The following is a 20159-nucleotide window of genomic DNA, read 5'->3' as shown; positions in this document are numbered from 1 at the left end:
AGGCCAGCCCTGATTGAATACAGAAGCAGGGAGAGAACCACATAAAGGTGTGAATGCTAGGCAGCTACCTTGCAGGCTAGTTCCACATGCCTTCTATCCCATTTTAATTATTAAGCATTCAAGTGTCATAATTATTTATTGGGCTCAATAAACTGAATGCAGAATACAAACAAGACAAACCAAAGTTATATATTTAATTTAGATGAGTCCATGTAAGTGAACCATCCTAGAAGGGGATCCTCCAGCCCAAGCTAAGCCTTCGGGTCCCTGCAGACCCTGCTGACCATAACCTCATAGGAAAGCTCAAGCCAAACCACCCAGACGAGCTCTTGAATTCCAGATACACAGAAACCATGAGCAATAATAAATGATTACTACTGTTTAAGCCTCCAAGTTCTGGTCTGATTTGTCATGCAGCATTTGATAACTAATACAGAGGAGAGGAAATTTAAGTTGAACATTAACTTCTGGGCTTATTTAAGGCTTGTGAGTCACCAGAGTAACTTAAGAAAAAGAAGTCAGGCAACCTGAATTACCAAACAAGCTAGGAGGCTTAATACATTGTTGGCCTGAGAAAAGAAGAGAAACCAAAGAACTTCTAAAGCCTATTATTCTAGGTAGAAAGTGGAGAAGCAGTACTGCCTGCTTGCCAGTTTCAAAATTCCCACATGCTTATATGAGTATTAAGCCAGCTTTTTGAAGGAAAATATATTTCAACAAATTGTATAAAATGTGATCACTAAAGAATTTCTTAATGATATAAAAATATGCCATTGAGAAGTTCCAAAATATAAATTAATCAACACTGAAGGCAATCAAAAAATAATTACTGAATCAATGATCTCAATTACTTACACTCAGGAAACATTTAGTCAGCTAGGTTGAGGTCCTAGCCCTACTCCCTAAGATCATTTAATCACTCATTTCAAAGGTTTATTGCTTATGAACTATGTATAATACTGTAACAGTGACAGAGGAATTAAAATACAATCCTATACTCAGACATTTATAGTCTAATGGAAGAGACAACAACCAAGCAGAAAATAATACGCTCTCTGCAGAGAATTAGAGTCCAGGAGAGGCACCAGTCTCCAATGAACAACTACACAACCGAACAACCGAGGAAGTGGTATAAGGGCACCCTAGGCAAAAAGAAAAAAGCAGCATGTGTAAGGGCATGAAAACAACATACACCTTCTGGAGAACTCTTTCACGTATTCTTTCACATCCTCCTGTTTTAAGTATCAATGAACCTCCTCACCAGAGGAAAAGCCTCACCCATGGTGTTAGCAGATGCTCATACTTGATATTTGCACTTAAGTGGGTGATGGAGGAACTGGGTGAAGGTGGTCAAAGGTAAAAACCTCTAATTATAAGATAAACAAATACTGGAGATGTAACAACACAATGTAAGAATTATAGTTCCCACTGCTGTATATTTGAGTTATAAAGAGTAGATCCTAAGAGTTCTCATCAGAAAAAAAAAAAAAGCACTTTTCTTTCATATCTATAGGAGATGATAAACGTTAACTAAGTTTACTGTGGTAATCATTTCACATTATATATAAGTTATTCTGCAGCACACCTTAAATATACGCAGTCTGTCAGTTATAGCTCAACAAAACTGGGCAAAAAATGCAATAAAAAAAACAAAAAACAAAAAATAAAAAGCAGCCATAGGAAGAATCGTAGGGAGTTCCTAGAACTTCAGTAATTTTTTCTGAAAGTAGAGTACCCACGAGTAAAAGAGGCTCAGTGAAACTAAAAAAGCACTAAGGCATTTTCAATGTATTCTGAAGATCATGGAAAAACCCTAGAAGATTTTAATTTAGAAGTAGATCCAATCAGATTTGTACTTCGGAAAGAACATGAAGAGTATGATCGATGGGCTGGAACAAGCAAGACTGGAAGCTGTTGCAGTAATTTCAACAACCAGTTATAAAGGCCTATGCCCAGTTAGCAGTGAGGATGGCAAGAGATGGACTCAGAGCTAAGATCCCGAGAACTCAACACTAGAGCCACAGACCACTGTCATACAGGGTGGTCCCAGCTTCAGCACAGGTTATGATTCCCGTCATCAAGTATGCTAGGGGAAGGCTAGGGAAACAGGTTCACTTGTAGACATGTTGCCTATTTTTTTTTTTTTAAAGATTTTATTTATTTATTTGACAGACAGAGATCACAAGTAGGCAGAGAGAGAGGAGGACAAAACAGGCTTCCTGCTAAGCAGAGAGCCCAATAGGGGGCTCAATCCCAGAACCCTGGGATCATGACCTGAGCTAAAGGCAGAGGCTTTAACCCACTGAGCCACCCAGGTGCGCCCCCCCCTTTTTTTAAAGTAGGCTTCATGCCCAATATAAGACTTAAACTCATGACCCGGAGATTCAGGGTCCCATGCTCTAAGACATTGGATCCTGAATTTCCAACTTGTTGCATTTTTAATGCTGTTGGATACTTTCAAGTAGAGGACAGTGTGGCTAGAATAGCATGAAGAAAGAGAAAAATAACAGGAGAAAGGACAGAGAATAATCAGGAACCAGAAAATGTAGTGTCTTGTATGTCATAGCTAAGGTGATGAACTGTCCCAGTTTGCCTGGGACTGACAATTTTTCCAGGACATGGAACTTTCAGTGCTAAAACTAAGAAAGTTCTTGGCAAATCAGGGTGAGTTGGTCCCCCCCACCCCCGAGTCAGAGTAAATTAGATTTTAAATTAGATAAGATAGATTAGATAAAAATCTTAAATTAGATTTTTATCCTGGGTTAGATGGGGAGCCACCGTAAGATTCTGAGCACAGAAGTCACTTAATATTATCAAACTTTCATAAAATGATCACTCTGGCTGCAGTGGGGGGAGAATATAAATAAGGATAAGAGTGGAAGCAAGATCAATGCTGGCTATAAATATTTTGGAGTCACCAGCATTTAAGTTCAACTACAGATATTAATGAGTTACTCTGGAGATGGTATAAAAAGTTAAAGAAAAAGATGACCCAGAAGATAATATGTGAAGACACCATTATTTAAGCAGTGACTTAAATATAACATCCTCCAAAAGAGACAAAGTAGTAGCCACCAGGATTGGGGGGGAGGGGTGTGTCATAAATGCCAAAGAATTACAGATGCAACAAAGAAGCAAAAATTTCCCAGAAATCAAGTGAGACAAGGACTGAAATGTTCAGTAACTTCAGTAACCAGGGCATCACTGGTAAGGCAAAAAGAATGTCAATGAACTGGCTGGAGGCAAACCAGAAAAGATGGCAAAGATGGCAAAACAGTAACTTAAGTAAGGAAGTGGAGATACCAAGCTTGAGGTAAAGAGGAAGAAAAAGAATAATAACCAAGAGAGAGACACAGGGTAAAGGATTTATTTCATTTTCTTAAGAGGATAGTCTTGAACAAGTTTTTAGACTCCGAAGAAGCATGCTGGAGGGAGGAGAAGAAAGGGAACAAATAACAGAAAAAGATTTTGTTTCGAAGCCAGGGAAAAGTTGAGAAGTCCAGTGATTTCCATTTCCTTTATGAGGTAAGAGAAGGCTAATGCTGAAGGATAAAGGGTAAGGAAGGCAAGAAGCATACAGTTAAATAACCTTGAAGTAGCAACTGCAGAGCATGGGGAAGAAGAGAGAAGACCTGAGCCACACAGAAAGCTTTCTTGAACAACTCTGAGGGTCCAGGTCTAAGTGCCAGAAATGAAAAACTGAAAGTAAATTTGGGCCCAAATAAGCCACCAAGCTTAAGTTTCTATTCCCCCAGGCCTAGATGGCCTCAGCAGTGCTGATGAAGGAATAAAAAGGATCATAGACTGATGCAGGACTGAACAGAAAGACAGTGGCACAAAATGTTTAAGAGATTTGGCAAGAGGGGCACCTGAGTGGCTCAGCTGGGTAAGCTTCCAATTCTTGATTTTGTCTCAGGGCTGTGAGATCAAGCCCCTCATGGGCTCCACACTAGGCATGGAGCCTGCTTATGATTCTCTCTCCCCCTCTCTACCTCCTTCCCCACCTTACATGTGCACTCCCTCCACCCAAAGGAAAAGGAAACAGAAACGGAAAAGGAAAGGAAAGGAGGGAGACAGAGACAAAGGAAGGAAGGAAGGAAAGGAGAATTTTGTCAGGCATGTGAATGAAGTGACGGAAAACTAAGAAAATAGAGGGGCTTAACACACTAAAAACCAAAGGGCAGATTTAGTAGGATTGAGGGAGTAAGACTACTGTTAAAGACAGGAGGCTGTGGTCAGAGTGGAATTAAGATTTAAGTTATGGGGTAACTCTAAGTGATCATAAAGTCCATGGCTGCGGGTGGCTGGAGAAGAATGATGCTAAATGTCAGTGAAGCTGAGGAAAGAAAAAAAAGAAGTGGTGACAGGATTTGGTCTCTTCGTTAAAGCAATGACATCACCCAGAAAATCAGCAGAGGCATAAAGGAATGTAGATGAGAGACATAAGGAAGGGCAGAAGATGGGACATTGACTCATCCCTTTTCAGCAATACCAAAGGTCACTAATATCCAACTAGGTCAAGGGCTCAACTCTATTCTGCCAAAAAGTGCTACTCCCAGACTACCTGGGAAGTCCAATGTGAAGACTCCTCATCCCATGTCATAATTTTCTACCACCAATGGTAGTTAAATGCATTTATATTTCTCATGCCTGAGCTATACACGAGAGGTAGGTCCTTGAAAACCACCACACAGAAGAAAATTCTACCACCAGTAGAAATTAACTGTACATGCCTGAATTTCATCTCTAAAATGTTTCTGGTACCCAGTCCTAACATTCATAACCAGCAGCAGTGATCCTTCCACTTAATCATCACACGCCACAGTAAGCTCCCTGTAGCAACAGAGCACAGCGATGTGAGCACGATGGAGGATATAAAGAGCTCCTCAGAGTTAAGATGTATCAGAAATAGACAGTATGCAAAGCAAAGAACTGTATGTATAACATACACAACAAACTAAAATACCATGTTTTTCCTTACCGTTCTGGATCAGTGTTTACTCCAATAACTGGTTTAAGTCTATCTAAGACTTTACTTGCTGCCAGAAGCATCGTGCCGTCACCTAAAGGACATAAAACATAACCAGTTTTGTAACAAATCTGGTTTTTAAAATCATTTTGAACACAAGTCCTTTTGCTTTAACAATCACACTCCTACTCCACCCTGCTGACCACCACAGTCCATTCTACTTCCTTTCTACCCACTATCCCTAATCCAGAATTTCTCAACAGTGGCAAGACTGACATCTTAGGCCAGATAGTTCTTTGTTGGGGGAAGGGGGGGCTGTCCTGTGCATCACAGGATGTTTAGCCATATCCATGGTCTCTACCTTCTGGATGCCCCATGGTAGCTCCCAGCTGGGAACCACTGCTTCAATCCTTATCATTCTACTAACCAAATCTCTGTCCTTCTGCCATAACATCAGTCCAAATTCATACATTATTTTAAAGAGAATACATCCAACAAAGTGTCCAGTGTAGATTTTTCTAACAAATGCTATCAATTTAAAGCTCTGGCAACAATGCCCACTTAATAATAAAGTTCAGGAAAGATAGCTGTAAGTATATTGGAGTCAGAGTGGGATGGAATTTATCTCATTGAACTCTTAAACAATTTCAACTTTTTTTTTTTTAATTTTATTTATTTATTTGACAGAGAGAGATCACAAGTAGGCAGAGAGGCAGGCAGAGAGAGAGAGAGGGAAGCAGGCTCCCTGCTGAGCAGAGAGCCCGATGCGGGACTCGATCCCAGGACCCTGAGATCATGACCCGAGCCGAAGGCAGCGGCTCAACCCACTGAGCCACCCAGGCGCCCCAACAATTTCAACTTTTAAGGCTGGCATAACTAAACCAAAATACAGCTACAACTCATCTTTTGAATCCTATTTGAAGTCACATGCACACTTGAAATACACACAGAGAAACAGACACAGAACCTCACAATAACATCATTCACTACAAAAGTGAAATGTTATATATAGCAGATATATTTTTTTTAAAGATTTTATTTATTTATTTGACAGAGATCACAAGTAGGCAGAGAGGCAGGCAGAGAGAGAGGAAGGGAAGCATGCTCCCTGCTGAGCAGAGAGCCTGATGCGGGGCTCGATCCCAGGACCCTGAGATCACGACCTGAGCTGAAGGCAGAGGCCCTAACCCACTGAGCCACCCAGGCACCCCTACAGCAGATATTTTAAATCTTATCCTAAATACCCCAAAATGCATCTTGTGGTAGGATTTAGAAGGCTTCATTACAGCTAGACCACAGGGTATCTGGAAATGCATAGTAAAGAGCATTTCTGTATTACATCTTTACCTCTGTAAAACTCTTACCTCCTGCAGCTATGACAGCATCTGCCCATCGAACAATCTCTTCATCATATTCTCTCCTCTTTACTAGACGAACCTCGATTCCCTCATTCCTAAGATAAAAAAATAAAAGTTATATAATATGTCCACTAATAACATGAAGGATGTTTTGAGAGACAGGTTATTACAATAATGTAAAAAAACCAAACTTGTTTTATAAACAAATTTATGTTTAGTTTTGCAAGGTTAACTTCATTTTCATTTGTTTAATTACAACAGCCAATTTACTATGGTCAAGAAGCATATGAATAAACCAAGTTAATGACTATCCCAAATCTCTATGTGCTTCAAAAACATCTTGTTTTCGTCCCCGACAAACAGCAATATCAATAAATTAGAATTTCATCTCATTTTCTCTATTCCTCTGATGCTAAAATTCACTAATACAAATGGTCAAGAAGGGTAATATCTCCAGAGACCTTTTAATTATAAAAAGTCATTATTTTAAACCAACAAATATTCATTCAGTGTCAGACACTGAAACAGTGACCAAAATACTTTCTATTTTGCATGTTCTCACACTGATTCTCTTATATACATATAAACTTATTCACTGACTGCATTAACTGAATTAACTACAGTTCCTATAATTTTTAGGCATTCAAAGAATATTTTAATGAACACCCATATAATCCAGTATTCAGTTTAATAAGACATTACAAATACAGTTGAAGCCTAATGGATACAGAATTACCTCTGTAGAAAAGGCACTTCTCAGACCAAATATTAACTGAAAATCTGTGAAATTTTCAGAGTACAATAAAAATTTCCTTAAAAACACTAATTTCAACTCCATTAACCACGATATAATTTTCTGAAAACGATCTTATAATGGCAATCTTTACTAAAAATCTCAAGATCATCTGCTAATAAAAATAAAAACTGGAAGTCCTGAATACAAATGCCCATCAAAGATCCAATCCCATTAACTTACCGTAAACTATCTAGAATATGTTCTACATTTTTGGTGTGAATATGATGTCGTTCAAGCAGTCCACTGTAGCTAGAGCCTTTCAATGCAAGCTATATCAAGATAAAACAAATTCTGTCACATTACATGACATATATTATACATTATAACATATCTCTTTAAAAAGCCCTATAAAAAGTATAATGGGTTTTTTTAGGGCACATTTTTATGACTACAAGTTTAAACTGAACTAGAAAGTCTGATTTTAGAAAATCATAATTTGCTTTCAATATTAAATACAGCATTAAGTTTCCTGAATTATGTAGTTAATAAGATCTCAAAATTTGCTTATTTTTCAACTTGAGTGTTTTTTTAATGAATTTGTAACACATCACATGCGGCTACTTGAAGACCAAAGATAAACTAGTATTTTACAAGGCAGTTAGATGACCTTTGTTCCACTTGGATTTGCAGCTCTCTTCTGTTCACATTTATGAACTCTATTTGGAATTTACCCCACGCAATCCAAACAAAGGCCGGGTTAGCTCCCTGAGATTGGATAACTTTTAGATATAAAGATATATATCCTTCAAGAATTATCTTTCCTAGTCCATTGGTGTGTATTTTTGCAATGTCACTCTTTTAAAGTATTTGTCTACGAAATAATCCATAAAGTAAAATGTTGAGAGAAGTTCAGACATATCCTCAGTGCATATCTATTTAATCAACTATGAAATTTGTCTGGTAGCGTGAATGTGAGAATTAAAAAGCATGTTATTTTCTTTCCTTCTCCAACTTCCCTTAATACTCTGCCTCTTGATGGTACAGTATCAGTTTTTCAAGTACATGTCCAAAATACAACCTTAAATATATTCCTTTTATATTATTACTCAATTAAAAGTAAAACCACATTTTAGGTAGCATCCTTAATATGTATTTTACCTTTTAAAAATTATTAAAAATAACAAAATATCAAAGATACATATATACAAAGAAAATTTTAAGATATATATAATCTTATTGTCCCAGGACAGTTTATGTTAATATTTTGATATCTATCTTTCTGGTCTTTTGTTTATGAATATGGGGTTAAGAGTTTTAAAATAGTTTGGTCCTTACTCTACGATCAAAAGGGAAATGTAGGCTCCTCAAAAGAGGGAGGGGAGGGCACATTTGGCTATTTGATAATACACAGATGTTAACTCAAAAAGATCCACTAGATCCGATAATCTGTACAACACTTTGGAACCCAGACATAAGCTTCACATTTAGACAGATCATACTAACATCAAAAGTATTTTTTAAAGGGAAGAAGTGACCAAGGTCATAATTAGAGAATCCTTCATTTAATTTAAAAAAAATCAACATAATAGGTTTGAAAAACTATTTTAAGAGTAGAATTTCTGAATATAAATGAACATAGCATTAACATTCAAATTATTATACTACCATTATCCAATTACAAATTAACTAAAACCGTACTAACCATCCCTCAGTAAATATGGATCACAATGCTCTTCATCTCTACTCTCTCCCTGGTGATCTCTAGCTTCCAGGCTTTCCATGAGAGATCTGTATGCAGAGGACTCCCAACTGCTAAAGGTGGCTTCTCTTCAGGGCTCCAAATAAATGTATGCAACAGTGTATCTGATATCTTTCTCTGGATATCTAACTGGAATCTCAAACTAAAATACTCAGTATCATCGGCCCTCTTAGCGCGCTGGGCAGCGAGTCAGTCTCATACTCAGTATCAAACTCCTGACTTTTCTAACAGATTAGTTACTATGGTATATTACTTTGTTACAGTAATTACCTCTCATGAGCCCATTTCAAGAGTGAATACCTAGCTAGAAATTGAAATCTAAAAAAATTCATTCATTCAAATATTTGAGTGCCTACTACTGTATTAGTTTAAACATTAATTTAGCTCAATCAAGTGTATTTAATGGGGCACTGAAAACTGGCAAGGACAATGAGAACTAGCTCAAATGTGTAAGAAGTCTATTAAAATAGTTTCAACAAATGTACTGCTTCTAACCTGCTATAAATAGAACTTAAGAGTAGCTGGTCCTCAGTTTCCTGTCCAGATTTTTATCCTCTAATTTTTGGTTTGGACTATATAGAACATGTACCCAAGAATACAGGACAGAAATCCTTATGTATAATAACTGTAAATTCTAGTTTGGTGGTTCAGAAGCTTTTGTGCTCACTTCCTGGCTCTTAGCAAACTCCAGAAAATTAAGATTACTCAGCTGTTGAGTGTTAAGAAACTGTGCTTTGAGATGGTGAAGGGGGTTTAAATTTGTGGAGAAAATAACTTTGAAGCACTAACAAAAACCTTCAAGTTTTCCATGACTTTAATAAGTCTTGCTACCAAGACTAAAATTTCTAAATTTCCAAATCTGAATACAAAATTCATTTAGCATCAGAATAGTTAATATTGGGGAAGACATATCATTTCATTCTGTTCCCACCCAGGTTGTTTTTTGTGAATTCTCTAGCAACTCATGTTCAGTACATTTATTTAGAGAATACAAGTTCTTATATTAATTATTTTCTTTAAAGATCTAGATGGTTGGGCTAATGAGCTTCATTAACATGGACTGGCTAAACTAGGCAAATACAAGATAAGGCATTTTATAAAATGCCTTAGTAAAAGCATCAATTAGAAAGCCTGAAATCACTATTCAACTGGCATGTACAGTTTTTCAAGTTTTCTTCTCATTCAAAGGCTGGTAAGAATTGCTAGCTATCCCTCCGAAAATAACAAGACCTCAAAGATTTAAAACCATACTTTAATCAAAAACACATTCTTTATGTCCTACAATGAAGAGATTAGAGAAATTACTGAAACTTAGAACACATTCTCAATTCTGCAATGCTACACCACCAGTATTAGCACAAGTTTTAATATTTTTCAAAAAAAAAAAAAAGACTGTTGATGTGCATTAAAAACAAAGTTATAAGATTATTCACCAGAATATCTGGAAAAAGCAATGTGAATCTAAAAGATCTATTTCAGTCCAACATATTTCCATATCATATTCTACGTCAGTCCAACATATTTCAGTGAAAGAGCAAAAAAGAGTTTCATTCAAGCAGTAAGAGTCTCTCCTACAAAATCTACAAAAACCAACATCACTTCTCCTTAGGTGGCTCCAAAGTTAAGATACAACAAAGCATGAAAGGAATAAAGGAGGAAACTGAACCAACAAAAATTTGCCGACCTTAAAGTTAGACGTGGTAGTTAGGCTATTTCCTAAATGATCCAACCACTCTTATTAAAATATCATAGATATTTTTACGTGACTAAAACTGAATTTATTACAAATACAAATTTTTAAAGATTTATTTTACAAGTCAGTTGAATGTCACTACTTTGTACTCTATGTACTAACTCACATGAAAGCTCAATAAGGGAAGGAAATCAGTCTTTAAATTTAACACATAAGAAATGCACAAACTTTCTGGGACAGTAACAGTTTGGTCCATAAACTCACAAGGCGTAATTTAAGCACTCTTAAAAGCATACCCACTTACCTAAATGGTACAATGAGTGTTAATTCAGAATTGCCTTAAAATGAATAGTAACACCTAGTCAACAGCTGGAAAGTAAATTCCACCTAGCATGATCAGGCCTGCTACAGTGAAACTGAAGTATTTCTTGAGCTATATTTGGCATCTATCTTGGATCATTTCAGTTTCACTCTCCTTTCTCTCAGGTGCTCACCTTTAGTTTCCCCATAATTCTCTTTCTACTTCTGCATTCCTCTTTTTATTCTGTTCACATACTCCTTCATATGTTGGGATTGTTCAACGTTCCATCTTTAACTTTCTTCTCTGTTCCCACTTAATTTTCCCTGAGTTGCTTCCCCACTCCAGGGACTTAATCTCCCAAGTATGCACCAGTAACTATGAAATACATACTGTCAGCTCACACCATTCTCTTGAGCTACAGGCCCAAATTTTCAAAGGTCTACATTAAATTCCCCCACGAGTAAATCAAGTACCTCTCACCAAAACCATCCAAATCCAATGACATATTCCTCCTTCAAATTTGCTCTTCCCCCATATACCAGTTAAAAATACTTATAAAATCAACAGAATAAACCCAAGTATCCCATTTAATTCTTCCCTCACACTCAATCTCCATGTGGCAAAGTACAATAAATATACCTGTAAACTGCTTCTCTAATCTGTCCTTCACATTCATGCTGCCACCGCTTGACTTCTGGACATCAACTCTTCTCTGGTCTCATGCAATAGCCCGCCTCCAGAACTGCTAACTGAGTCTTCAGTCTTTATTTCCCATTCCGCCAACCTAACCACCACCACCAAAAGGCTGCTTTCATACTAGTCCCAGAATGCTCAAGTCTCAGAAAAATTGACCCTCCACTCCACTCTTATGGGGAAAGAGAGTAGGAGTGATAGTTGTATTCTCCTGCTAAAATAGACTGAAAATCACTAGGACATAAAGCCAACTCCTGCACATGACATTTAATACTTATAAGGTCTGGCTTACCTATTTAGCTTCTATAAACTTATTCATGAACAAAGATTTCCAAACTGCCCTTAAAATGGTTGTCACATCAATTTATTGATGACAACCCACATTACTAAGAAAAAAACTCTACTACTTGTTAACTGGCTCAACTGTTTCATGTTATCTTTTATTTCAAATGAGTATATGCACTTAGTCACGATGTAAAATTTTTCTGACTGTGGATTAGAGTCAAAAACATTTAAGTTCTTTTTGTTGGCAAAAAGATTAACTTCCCCCTGTCTTGCTAGTACTATTCTCTCCCATTCACATATAAATTCTTCCTTATTCTCTAATATTTAGTTAAGATATCCTGAACTTAAAAGATATCATTTCACTCTTATCACATTGGCAAAAATGTAAAAGTCTACCAAGTGCCACTGAGAACATGGGGAATCATGGAGCTGTTCAATGCTTATGGACATATTTGTACTTCTAATTGCATTTTCTAATTAAAAAAATGGAAACAATCTAATTATCCAAACAATGTAATACTAGACAGCACTTAAAGTGAATTAACACATACCAAAAAGTTTCAAAACCAACAGTAGAAAAGCAAATTTCTAAAGAACAGCGCACAATCTAAAAAATATATAATTGATGTAACTTTAAGACACATAAAACAATAGTATACTTTTTATGGACATGTATATATATGTAATATATATGCAATATATGCATTATGTAACGTGATATAACGTAATATATGGCATGTAGTATAGAACACAAAATATATAGCGTGTGATGTATAACATGTAATATATGGCACGTAATATACGACACAGGCATGAGAAAGAGCTATATATGTGCATACATGTATGTACACACACATCTGTAACAGCTGCAAGCTAGTGGTTACCTCTAGGGACACAGGGACGAGGAAAAGGTGGAAGAATGGGGCTTTAGTTATAACATTTCCTTTAAAAATATTTCAAGCAAATGTGGCAAATAGTAGTTAAGAGATATAGGGGTCTATTTTGAAAGTTTTCTATATGGTAAACATATTTCACAACTGAAAATCTAAACTTTAAAAAGATCACTAGAAAGTCTACTTAAAAGTTGAAAAAATGCAAAGGTCTTTTTCCCTTTCATTCTTGCCCTTCCCCAAATTATTCTCTCCCTTCTCTATAGTCCCATGGGCCATTTATAAACAGTTATAACACAATTTAATGTTTTCTCCAAACATTTGGGAACCCTTTTTATTCACCTGTGGTTCCCCAGAACCTAGCAGGATGCCCACTGAGGAAGTGCTCAATAAATGGGCTGAGGAATAAACAGTCAAAAGTGACACTTTAAACAAATATTTAAGTTAACCAACAAAGTTCATGAATGTTGGCAACAGCAACATTGTAAAGTTGTATTTTTAAAGATCAGTTTTTATTATTTTTAAAGACCATAGTTTTTATTATTATTTTCCCCACTACAAAAATACTTCTTAAAAGAAAGTAAAAAAATCAAGACTGTCACTTCCTCCAAGAAATTGGCTTAAAAACAACAACAAAAACCACATAAGCAGGAGTTAAATTCAACAAATCTTCATACCTTTTTCGTGGTCTATTTTATAAAGGTAACACTTCGAAGTGACCAAAGCAGTACCATTTTAGGTACATAATTCAGTAAATAATAGTGGCATTTACATAATGATCATTACTGTGCCTGAAAAATTAGAATTATGCTGCTCTAAATTATGTAAATTATAGGTTAACTTGATCTTCCTAAAAATTATATAAGCAAGGAAAAGCAGACATTATTATACCTATTTCAAAGTCAAAGAGGCTGATAAATAGAGAGAGGTTAGGTTACTTGCTCAAGTTTATAAAGCTAATAGACTGGTGCCAGGATCAAAACTCCCATCTCCTGCTCTTAATCCAGGACTTGCCCACTACAGACTCCTAACATTCCTATGTTAGCTATACATTTCACTTCTGCTTGAAAATACTCATTAGCGCCCTAAGCCTCAATTTAATGATTAAGTTATATAGGCCAATCAAGAACTATTCTGTTCCCAAGTCCCAATTCTACCAACCTTCAGTTAGGAAGAAGAGAACCAATCAGCTAACCTCTCCTTGAATGAAAAGGTCTTAGAGAGGTTGGTCGAATTTCCTGCACAATCCACATCATATAGAATGAACTTTGCCAAGGCAAGAAATAACCCACACACTTGCTGATATTCTGAAATACACATTTCTGTTACATATTAACAAAAATTACTGATAGCGAAAAATAAAGTTAACTTATACTTTACTAGCTGAGAAGATATTAATGTGCATTGATACTTTACTCAAAATGTAATTCATATAATTGAAAATACAGGAAAAGGGATCATAGTAAGAAATTATGTTATTTACAAGCTCATGGCTGGCCACATATACCTTGTTTCTAAAATCTCCCCCAGGTAATCCTGATACATTGAAGGGGGAAAATCAGGGCTCTAAAGCACATTGGTCAATGATTACGTTAATGGCAGAATTTCAGCTACTGTAATATTCAATCCTTTTACATCTTCAGGAGTCTCCTATTTAGCTGCAAATATTTATGGAAGGGAGTATATCGTAAGCCTCTATTTTCCAAGCTGTATTCCACAAAATTTGACATGTTTTTCTAATCTGCCCCCCCGCCACCAAATCCTATGGTCAAATAAAAATTCTGTCTTGTTTAGGTTTATGTTTCTCAAACATATTTAACCATGAAACTCTTGTTCATGTACCAACTCGTGTTGGTAACCTCAACCTTAAGCATTCGGCAGCTAAAATCTTCTGGAAGAATGATAGTTGGAAATAAGGCTCTGTACCGGAAGCCTCCAGGAGAAAAGAACCAAAATTCATTTTTAAAAAGTCAGAACCCTTTTTGGTGGGGATGGGAAGATAGAATGATGAATAAGATGAGGTCATTGCCCTTGAGTCTAGAGAAGAAAATAATCAGATTATACTCAAAGGTAGAAAGCTCAAATATGTAAGTATTAGGAAGATACAGTAAAGAACATCTAACACAACCTTGGTAGCAGAAAGGAGCACAGCAAGGTTCCCAAGGAAGGCTTCCTGTGGAAGTAATGTCTGGAGCCTGACCTCAAAGGAAGGCTAGGAATTGGCTAGAGAAGGAAGAACCTTCAAAGCAAGAGAGGCTGCAAAAGTAAAGACATTAACAGATGCAAATCAAACCGTCCTGAAATACCATTTTTTCACAGACCAGCCTGGTAAGACACCCAGAATGTGATAAACGGCTTATGGAGGTGGGGGGGGTGGAGTACCTTTCATCCATTGCTGGTGAAGGTATACATTGGTACAGCCTCTAAGGGAAGCAATTTGCTAATACCTATTAAAAATTCAAATGCACATGCCTTTTGACCCAACAATTCTACCTTTAGATATTCAAGCTTGACTCACACGCAAATAAATTAACACAAATGTTATTCATTATAGAATGTATTTTAATAAATAATAATAATAATAAATTAAGACATGCACACAACAGAATACTATACATACTATTTTAAAGAAAGAACAAGGTGCAGAATAGCTTAAAGAGTATATAATCACTAAGTAAAAAAGGATGAGACTAAAATATTTCACTGTGCTGATTTGTATGTATAGATTATTTCTGGAAGGAAAAAACAAGAAACTGCTGACACTGGCTACTTCCAGGGACAAAAACTGTGTGCCCAGTGACAAGAAAAAGAAAAGAAGAAAAAGAAAAGGCTTTTCAATGCACAACCCTCTGTATCTTTTACATTTTGAACCATTTTAATGCACTACTGGTCAGTAAATACACCACCTAATGAAAATAAAAGTAGTTTGAAATTAATGGAAAATGAAGCTCAGGATAAAAATTGATCAGAAATGAAGCTCAAGGGGCGCCTGGGTGGCTCAGTGAGTTGGGCCTCTGCCTTCGGCTCAGGGCTCAGGTCATGATCTCAGGGTCCTGGGATCAAGCCCCACATCGGGCTCTCTGCTCAGCAGGGAGCCTGCTTCCCCCTTTCTCTCTGCCTGCCTCTCTGCCTACTTGTGATCTCTCTCTCTGTCAAATAAATAAAATCTTTAAAAAAATTAAAAAATTTAAAAAAAAGAAATGAAGCTCAAGAGGTAGACAGGAGTCAGTTTATGAAGGGCCTTATTTGGCGTACTAAGTAAGGATCATAAAGGTTCCCATACAGCAGTGTTTCTCAAAGTGGCATGTGGGGACCACTTGCAAACCTGGAGAGCTTGTTAAAAATGCAGATCCCTGGACAGAGCTAGCAAACTTAAGGGTGTGGTTCAGGAAGGCAGAGTCTGGAGTCTCCACAAACTGAATCAGAATCTTGGGGTGCTGAGGTTCAGGCATCCTCATCTTAACAAATTTCCTAGCTGATTCTACTGGTTATGGGGAGGGAGCTTTTGAGGAGTTCTAAGCAGAGGAATAAAGCAGCCAGATGTTCACTTTAGATAGAGGACTCTGGTGCCTGTATCTGAAAGATTTGAAGGAGTGAGATTCTGTTAGAAGGCCCTGGAAGTACTCCAGATCATATTCTTTAATTTGATAAATACTCCCATACACTACACTCAATGCATACCATGTGGCAAAAGTATCTGCCCAAGAACTATAACCTAAGCTACACCATCATTTTCAGGATACATGGTAAGGCAAATAAAATCCAAGGTGCTGCATCTCCTAAGTATGCTAAGAAAGCAATAACTAGGAATAATTTAATCCAGTAATAGAGGGACTGCCAAATGAAATTATTCTATCCCACTATAAAGATAATTAAAAAAACTAAAAATGGCAACCATTAAAGAAGGTTGCTTCCGGGTTGGGATAGAGGGAGAGAAGAGTAGAAACAGTTCATGTTTTATTTGGTATATACTATTTTTTTTTTTTTTGGACAGATCATAAGTAGGCAGAGAGTCAGGCGGGGGGGGGGGGGGGGGGGAAGCAGGCTCCCCGCTGAGCAGAGAGCCCGGATGTGGGGCTCGATCCCAGGACCCTGGGATGATGACCTGAACTGAAGGCAGAGGCTTCTAACCCACTGAGCCACCCAGGTGCCCCTAATATATACTATTTTTAAATAAAACATAACTCTTTGGCCAATAAGCCATGTTTACAATGTCAAAACCCTTTCCAATCAGCTTTGATTCACTTAAAGATCTAATTTGTTGAGTGCCATAGACCCTATTAATAAAAATTCCACATCTCCGAACAGCTGCATCTCTTATGATGTAAGTAAGTCATAGTAATAGTTTAATTAGCCCTTGCAAGGTAATGAGCCAGTAGAGGTAACGTACCTTCGAAGGCACATTCCTAGAAATTCACAGGAAACACTGCAAGATTTAAAAATAAAGTACTGCAACCAATGTGAACAAGTAACTGGAAGTCAGACTTCGACCAGCTTTGAAAGATAGAAACCTACTCTGTATGGGCTTTAACAACTAAGAAGTATTTCCTCTATTTAAGTTTCTACAAAGTGAGAAAACTATGAGGGTTGAGGGTATAAAATTACACTGACACTCCATCCTTCTTCTTCTATTTGAATTTTAACAAATAACTTAACACAGACCTATTCTGCAACAAAACCACCACCTCAACAACAAAAGAGAAAACTCTGAGCTTCAGGTTACCGTGACACTACAGACATTAAGAGGTATGGTGCCAGAGACTAAAGTAAACACATGGCCACTTTCTTTTATACCCAATTCAGGTGATTCGTATATCTTAATATCTTTTACCCCAGCAAAATAGCAAACAATATGAACCAGCTTATCAGTCCTACCACAGAATCCCATTTTGGAACAACTTTACACAGCTCAGTATTCTTTGGCTTGCACTCAACCTAATGCTATTCCATTCTGAACAGTGCCTTTAATATAAATGGTAAAAACAGACTCAAATCAGTAAGGAGCTAATCCATTAAAACATAATTGAAATGTGCCTTGCAATTACAAAACCATGTGTTCTATAGCACAAAAGTTTTAACTCAAAGTTTTCTTATCCCAAACAGCATTACCTAGCCAAAGACAAATATTTACCTATTAGAGATTTCTCTTTAGATACTCAGAGTGGGTACACTAGGTAGTTCATTTTTTTAAAGACGTATTGATTTGCCCACATTTTAAAAGTTTTGATTAGTGGCAATCTAGTTCAAAAGTCCCAGAATTAATCTAATTCAGAGGGCAAGCATTTTCTTGAGGCCTTGAAAAGTTATCCACAGTTTCAAAACACCAGAACTAAAAAAGGCCTTGGAGATTATCTAGTCCAATCCTACTATCACGCAATGACCTAGGAAAGCACTTTGAAAACCTGACCGTACTACAAAAAGGTATCATTGTCACACATTAGGCCCAGAGAAGTTAAAAAGACCCCTAGGAAGTTAACCACACAGAACTGGGCCTAGAACCCCAAGATCCTACCCCCAATCCCACACTTCAAACAGGCCAACGGAGTGTACTAATTTAAACTGTTGTGAGAGGTTTTCGTAAAATTGTAAAAAAAACACATTTATATATATTTTTTAACCTAAAAAATCTTGCAAAACTGAGTATAATCCAAGGAACACATCTTTCCCAGCACATAAACAATGCGCTTGCTTCTGACATCATTCTTCCCTGCCTCATCCCCAACTTCACTCCCTGACAAAACTACTCCAACTTCCTACTCAAAGGGATTGATCTCCTCTTGTTAAATGACACAACTGTCTTCTATATATTGCTACATCTTCAAACACTAAAGGAAAGGAGAGAAAACAAACCTGCACTTAGCACTTCCATCTAATGAAAGCAGGGGCCCTCCTCAATTAACTCATTAAAGAATCAAGAATGCTGAAAACAGATTCAGTACTTAAGCAGACATGATTTACAACTTCATTTTGATACCTGTACAAAACATTACAAACAAATCTGAAGATTACAAACCACACCAGAAGTTTAAAACAGGCTGCCTACTCCTGTACAGAAGTCTACAAGATTTGGTTATAGGCATGTAATTCCAAAGCTTTTTGGTGCACAGTATCAACAACTAGAGATTTCCATACTGTTCATGGTAGCATCTTCACTCTCCTTTCCCTAAAGTCGGTGAGTAGAGAGCATGGGATCAGAAATCTCAAAAGGAGAGAGATGAGAGGGATATTCGGGTTTTCCCCCCCTTGGATGGATTTATATACTTTTGCAAAGATATTGATATCTCCACTAAAAGGAGTCCGTTGTGGAAATACTGCTACGTTATGGACGCAGGCTTTTTCTCTCATAATTACCAAGTTTACCTGCCCTCTATCTTGCCCTTTCTACTTAACAGCATATATCCAAAGTCAAATTTTCTCCCTTGCTAACCCCTGAACTCAAAACACGTGTGCTTTTCAAACAAACTGCTAGAACCTTGTCTGACGACCACGTTCCATCACGGAAAAGGCTCACCCAGACCGGCTTTCCGGAGTATCTCAGGCCTCGCAGTCCTGCAGAGTAAAAGGGGGTGTGTCCGCAGTACCAAAGCCCTCTCTGCCACCTCCCGCAGCCATGCCCCGGGGCCCCTTTTCTTGGGGAGGCTTGGGGACCTGTTTCCAGAGCGTCCGGACCTCAGCCACCCGCCCACCTTTCTCGGGGCTGTTGCTGCTATTCCCGTAAGGGAAAACAGGGGGTAGGGCTGGTGAGGGCACAAATGAATTCCCAACCCCTTCCCACCGGGGCTCCTGTTCCCCCCTCCAAGCCTTTCTCCCCCGTCTTGGGGGTCTCTGCAGTAACAGCGACCCTCTCCCGCCGTCTGTCTCTCTCTCCCCCGTCTCTCTCTCGACACACAAACACAGAGGGCGAGGAGTCCACGAGCGAAGCCAGAGGGAGTAGAGGGCACCTAGCCGGGAAGGCAGGGCATCTAGGGCGCCGGGGAGGAAGGGTGGTCCCGAGCGGTCTCGCCACACCACGAAGCCGCGGCCGAGCCTGGGAGTGAACGGGGGCCGCGTCCGCACACAGCAGGGAGGGGGAGCCGCCAGGACCCACCAGCTGCTTCAGGTCCTCCTCCGAGAGCTCTGCGTAACGGTACCGCTGCTGCTCGAACTCGTACCGGGTGGTTTTGGCCACCACCACCACCCGCGACGGGCGGAAGCCGCCGTCCGGGCGGCTGCCACAGCCCGCCAGCTCGCGCGGCTGCCCCTGCCCCAGGTGCCGCCGGCCGCCGCCGTCCCCGCAGAGCCGCGGCCGCGCGGCGGGGCCTCCCGCGCCCGGCCCCCTCAGAACCGCCGCCCGGCCGCCCGCCACACGCCGACAGCTGCCCAGCAGGAAGCCTCGGTAGCAAGTCATCCTCCGCCCGGCGGGGCTGCAGGCCCGGGGTCCCGCCTCGCCTCCCCGCCACCAGCAGTGCGCGCCGCCCGCGCCGCCCCGGCTTCTA

General features: G+C 38.6%; 1 protein-coding gene across 3 annotated transcripts in view; it reads right to left on the bottom strand.

Annotated features, from left to right (window-relative positions):
• NADK2 (NAD kinase 2, mitochondrial) overlaps positions 1 to 20159 on the bottom strand; it is a 45967-nt gene extending 25808 nt beyond the window's left edge. For 2 of the 3 annotated variants that reach the window (XM_080803951.1, XM_080803952.1), the window contains exons 1-4: positions 19772 to 20159; positions 7304 to 7392; positions 6334 to 6422; positions 4982 to 5063 (exon numbers count right to left, since the gene is read on the bottom strand). In XM_080803951.1, the coding sequence (XP_080660077.1) occupies positions 4982 to 5063; positions 6334 to 6422; positions 7304 to 7392; positions 19772 to 20071 (560 nt within the window). In that variant the 5' untranslated portion in view covers positions 20072 to 20159. Of the gene's footprint in view, positions 1 to 4981; positions 5064 to 6333; positions 6423 to 7303; positions 7393 to 19156; positions 19244 to 19771 lie in introns of those variants that run through there. The other variant, XM_080803953.1, reaches the window with a different exon arrangement.

This window comes from Martes martes, assembly GCF_963455335.1.
Source record: "Martes martes genome assembly, chromosome: 5".
In the NCBI taxonomy this organism is placed as follows: Eukaryota; Metazoa; Chordata; class Mammalia; order Carnivora; family Mustelidae; genus Martes; species Martes martes.
Note: the sequence above shows the minus strand (reverse complement) of the source record. Positions and strands in the feature narration are given on the sequence as shown.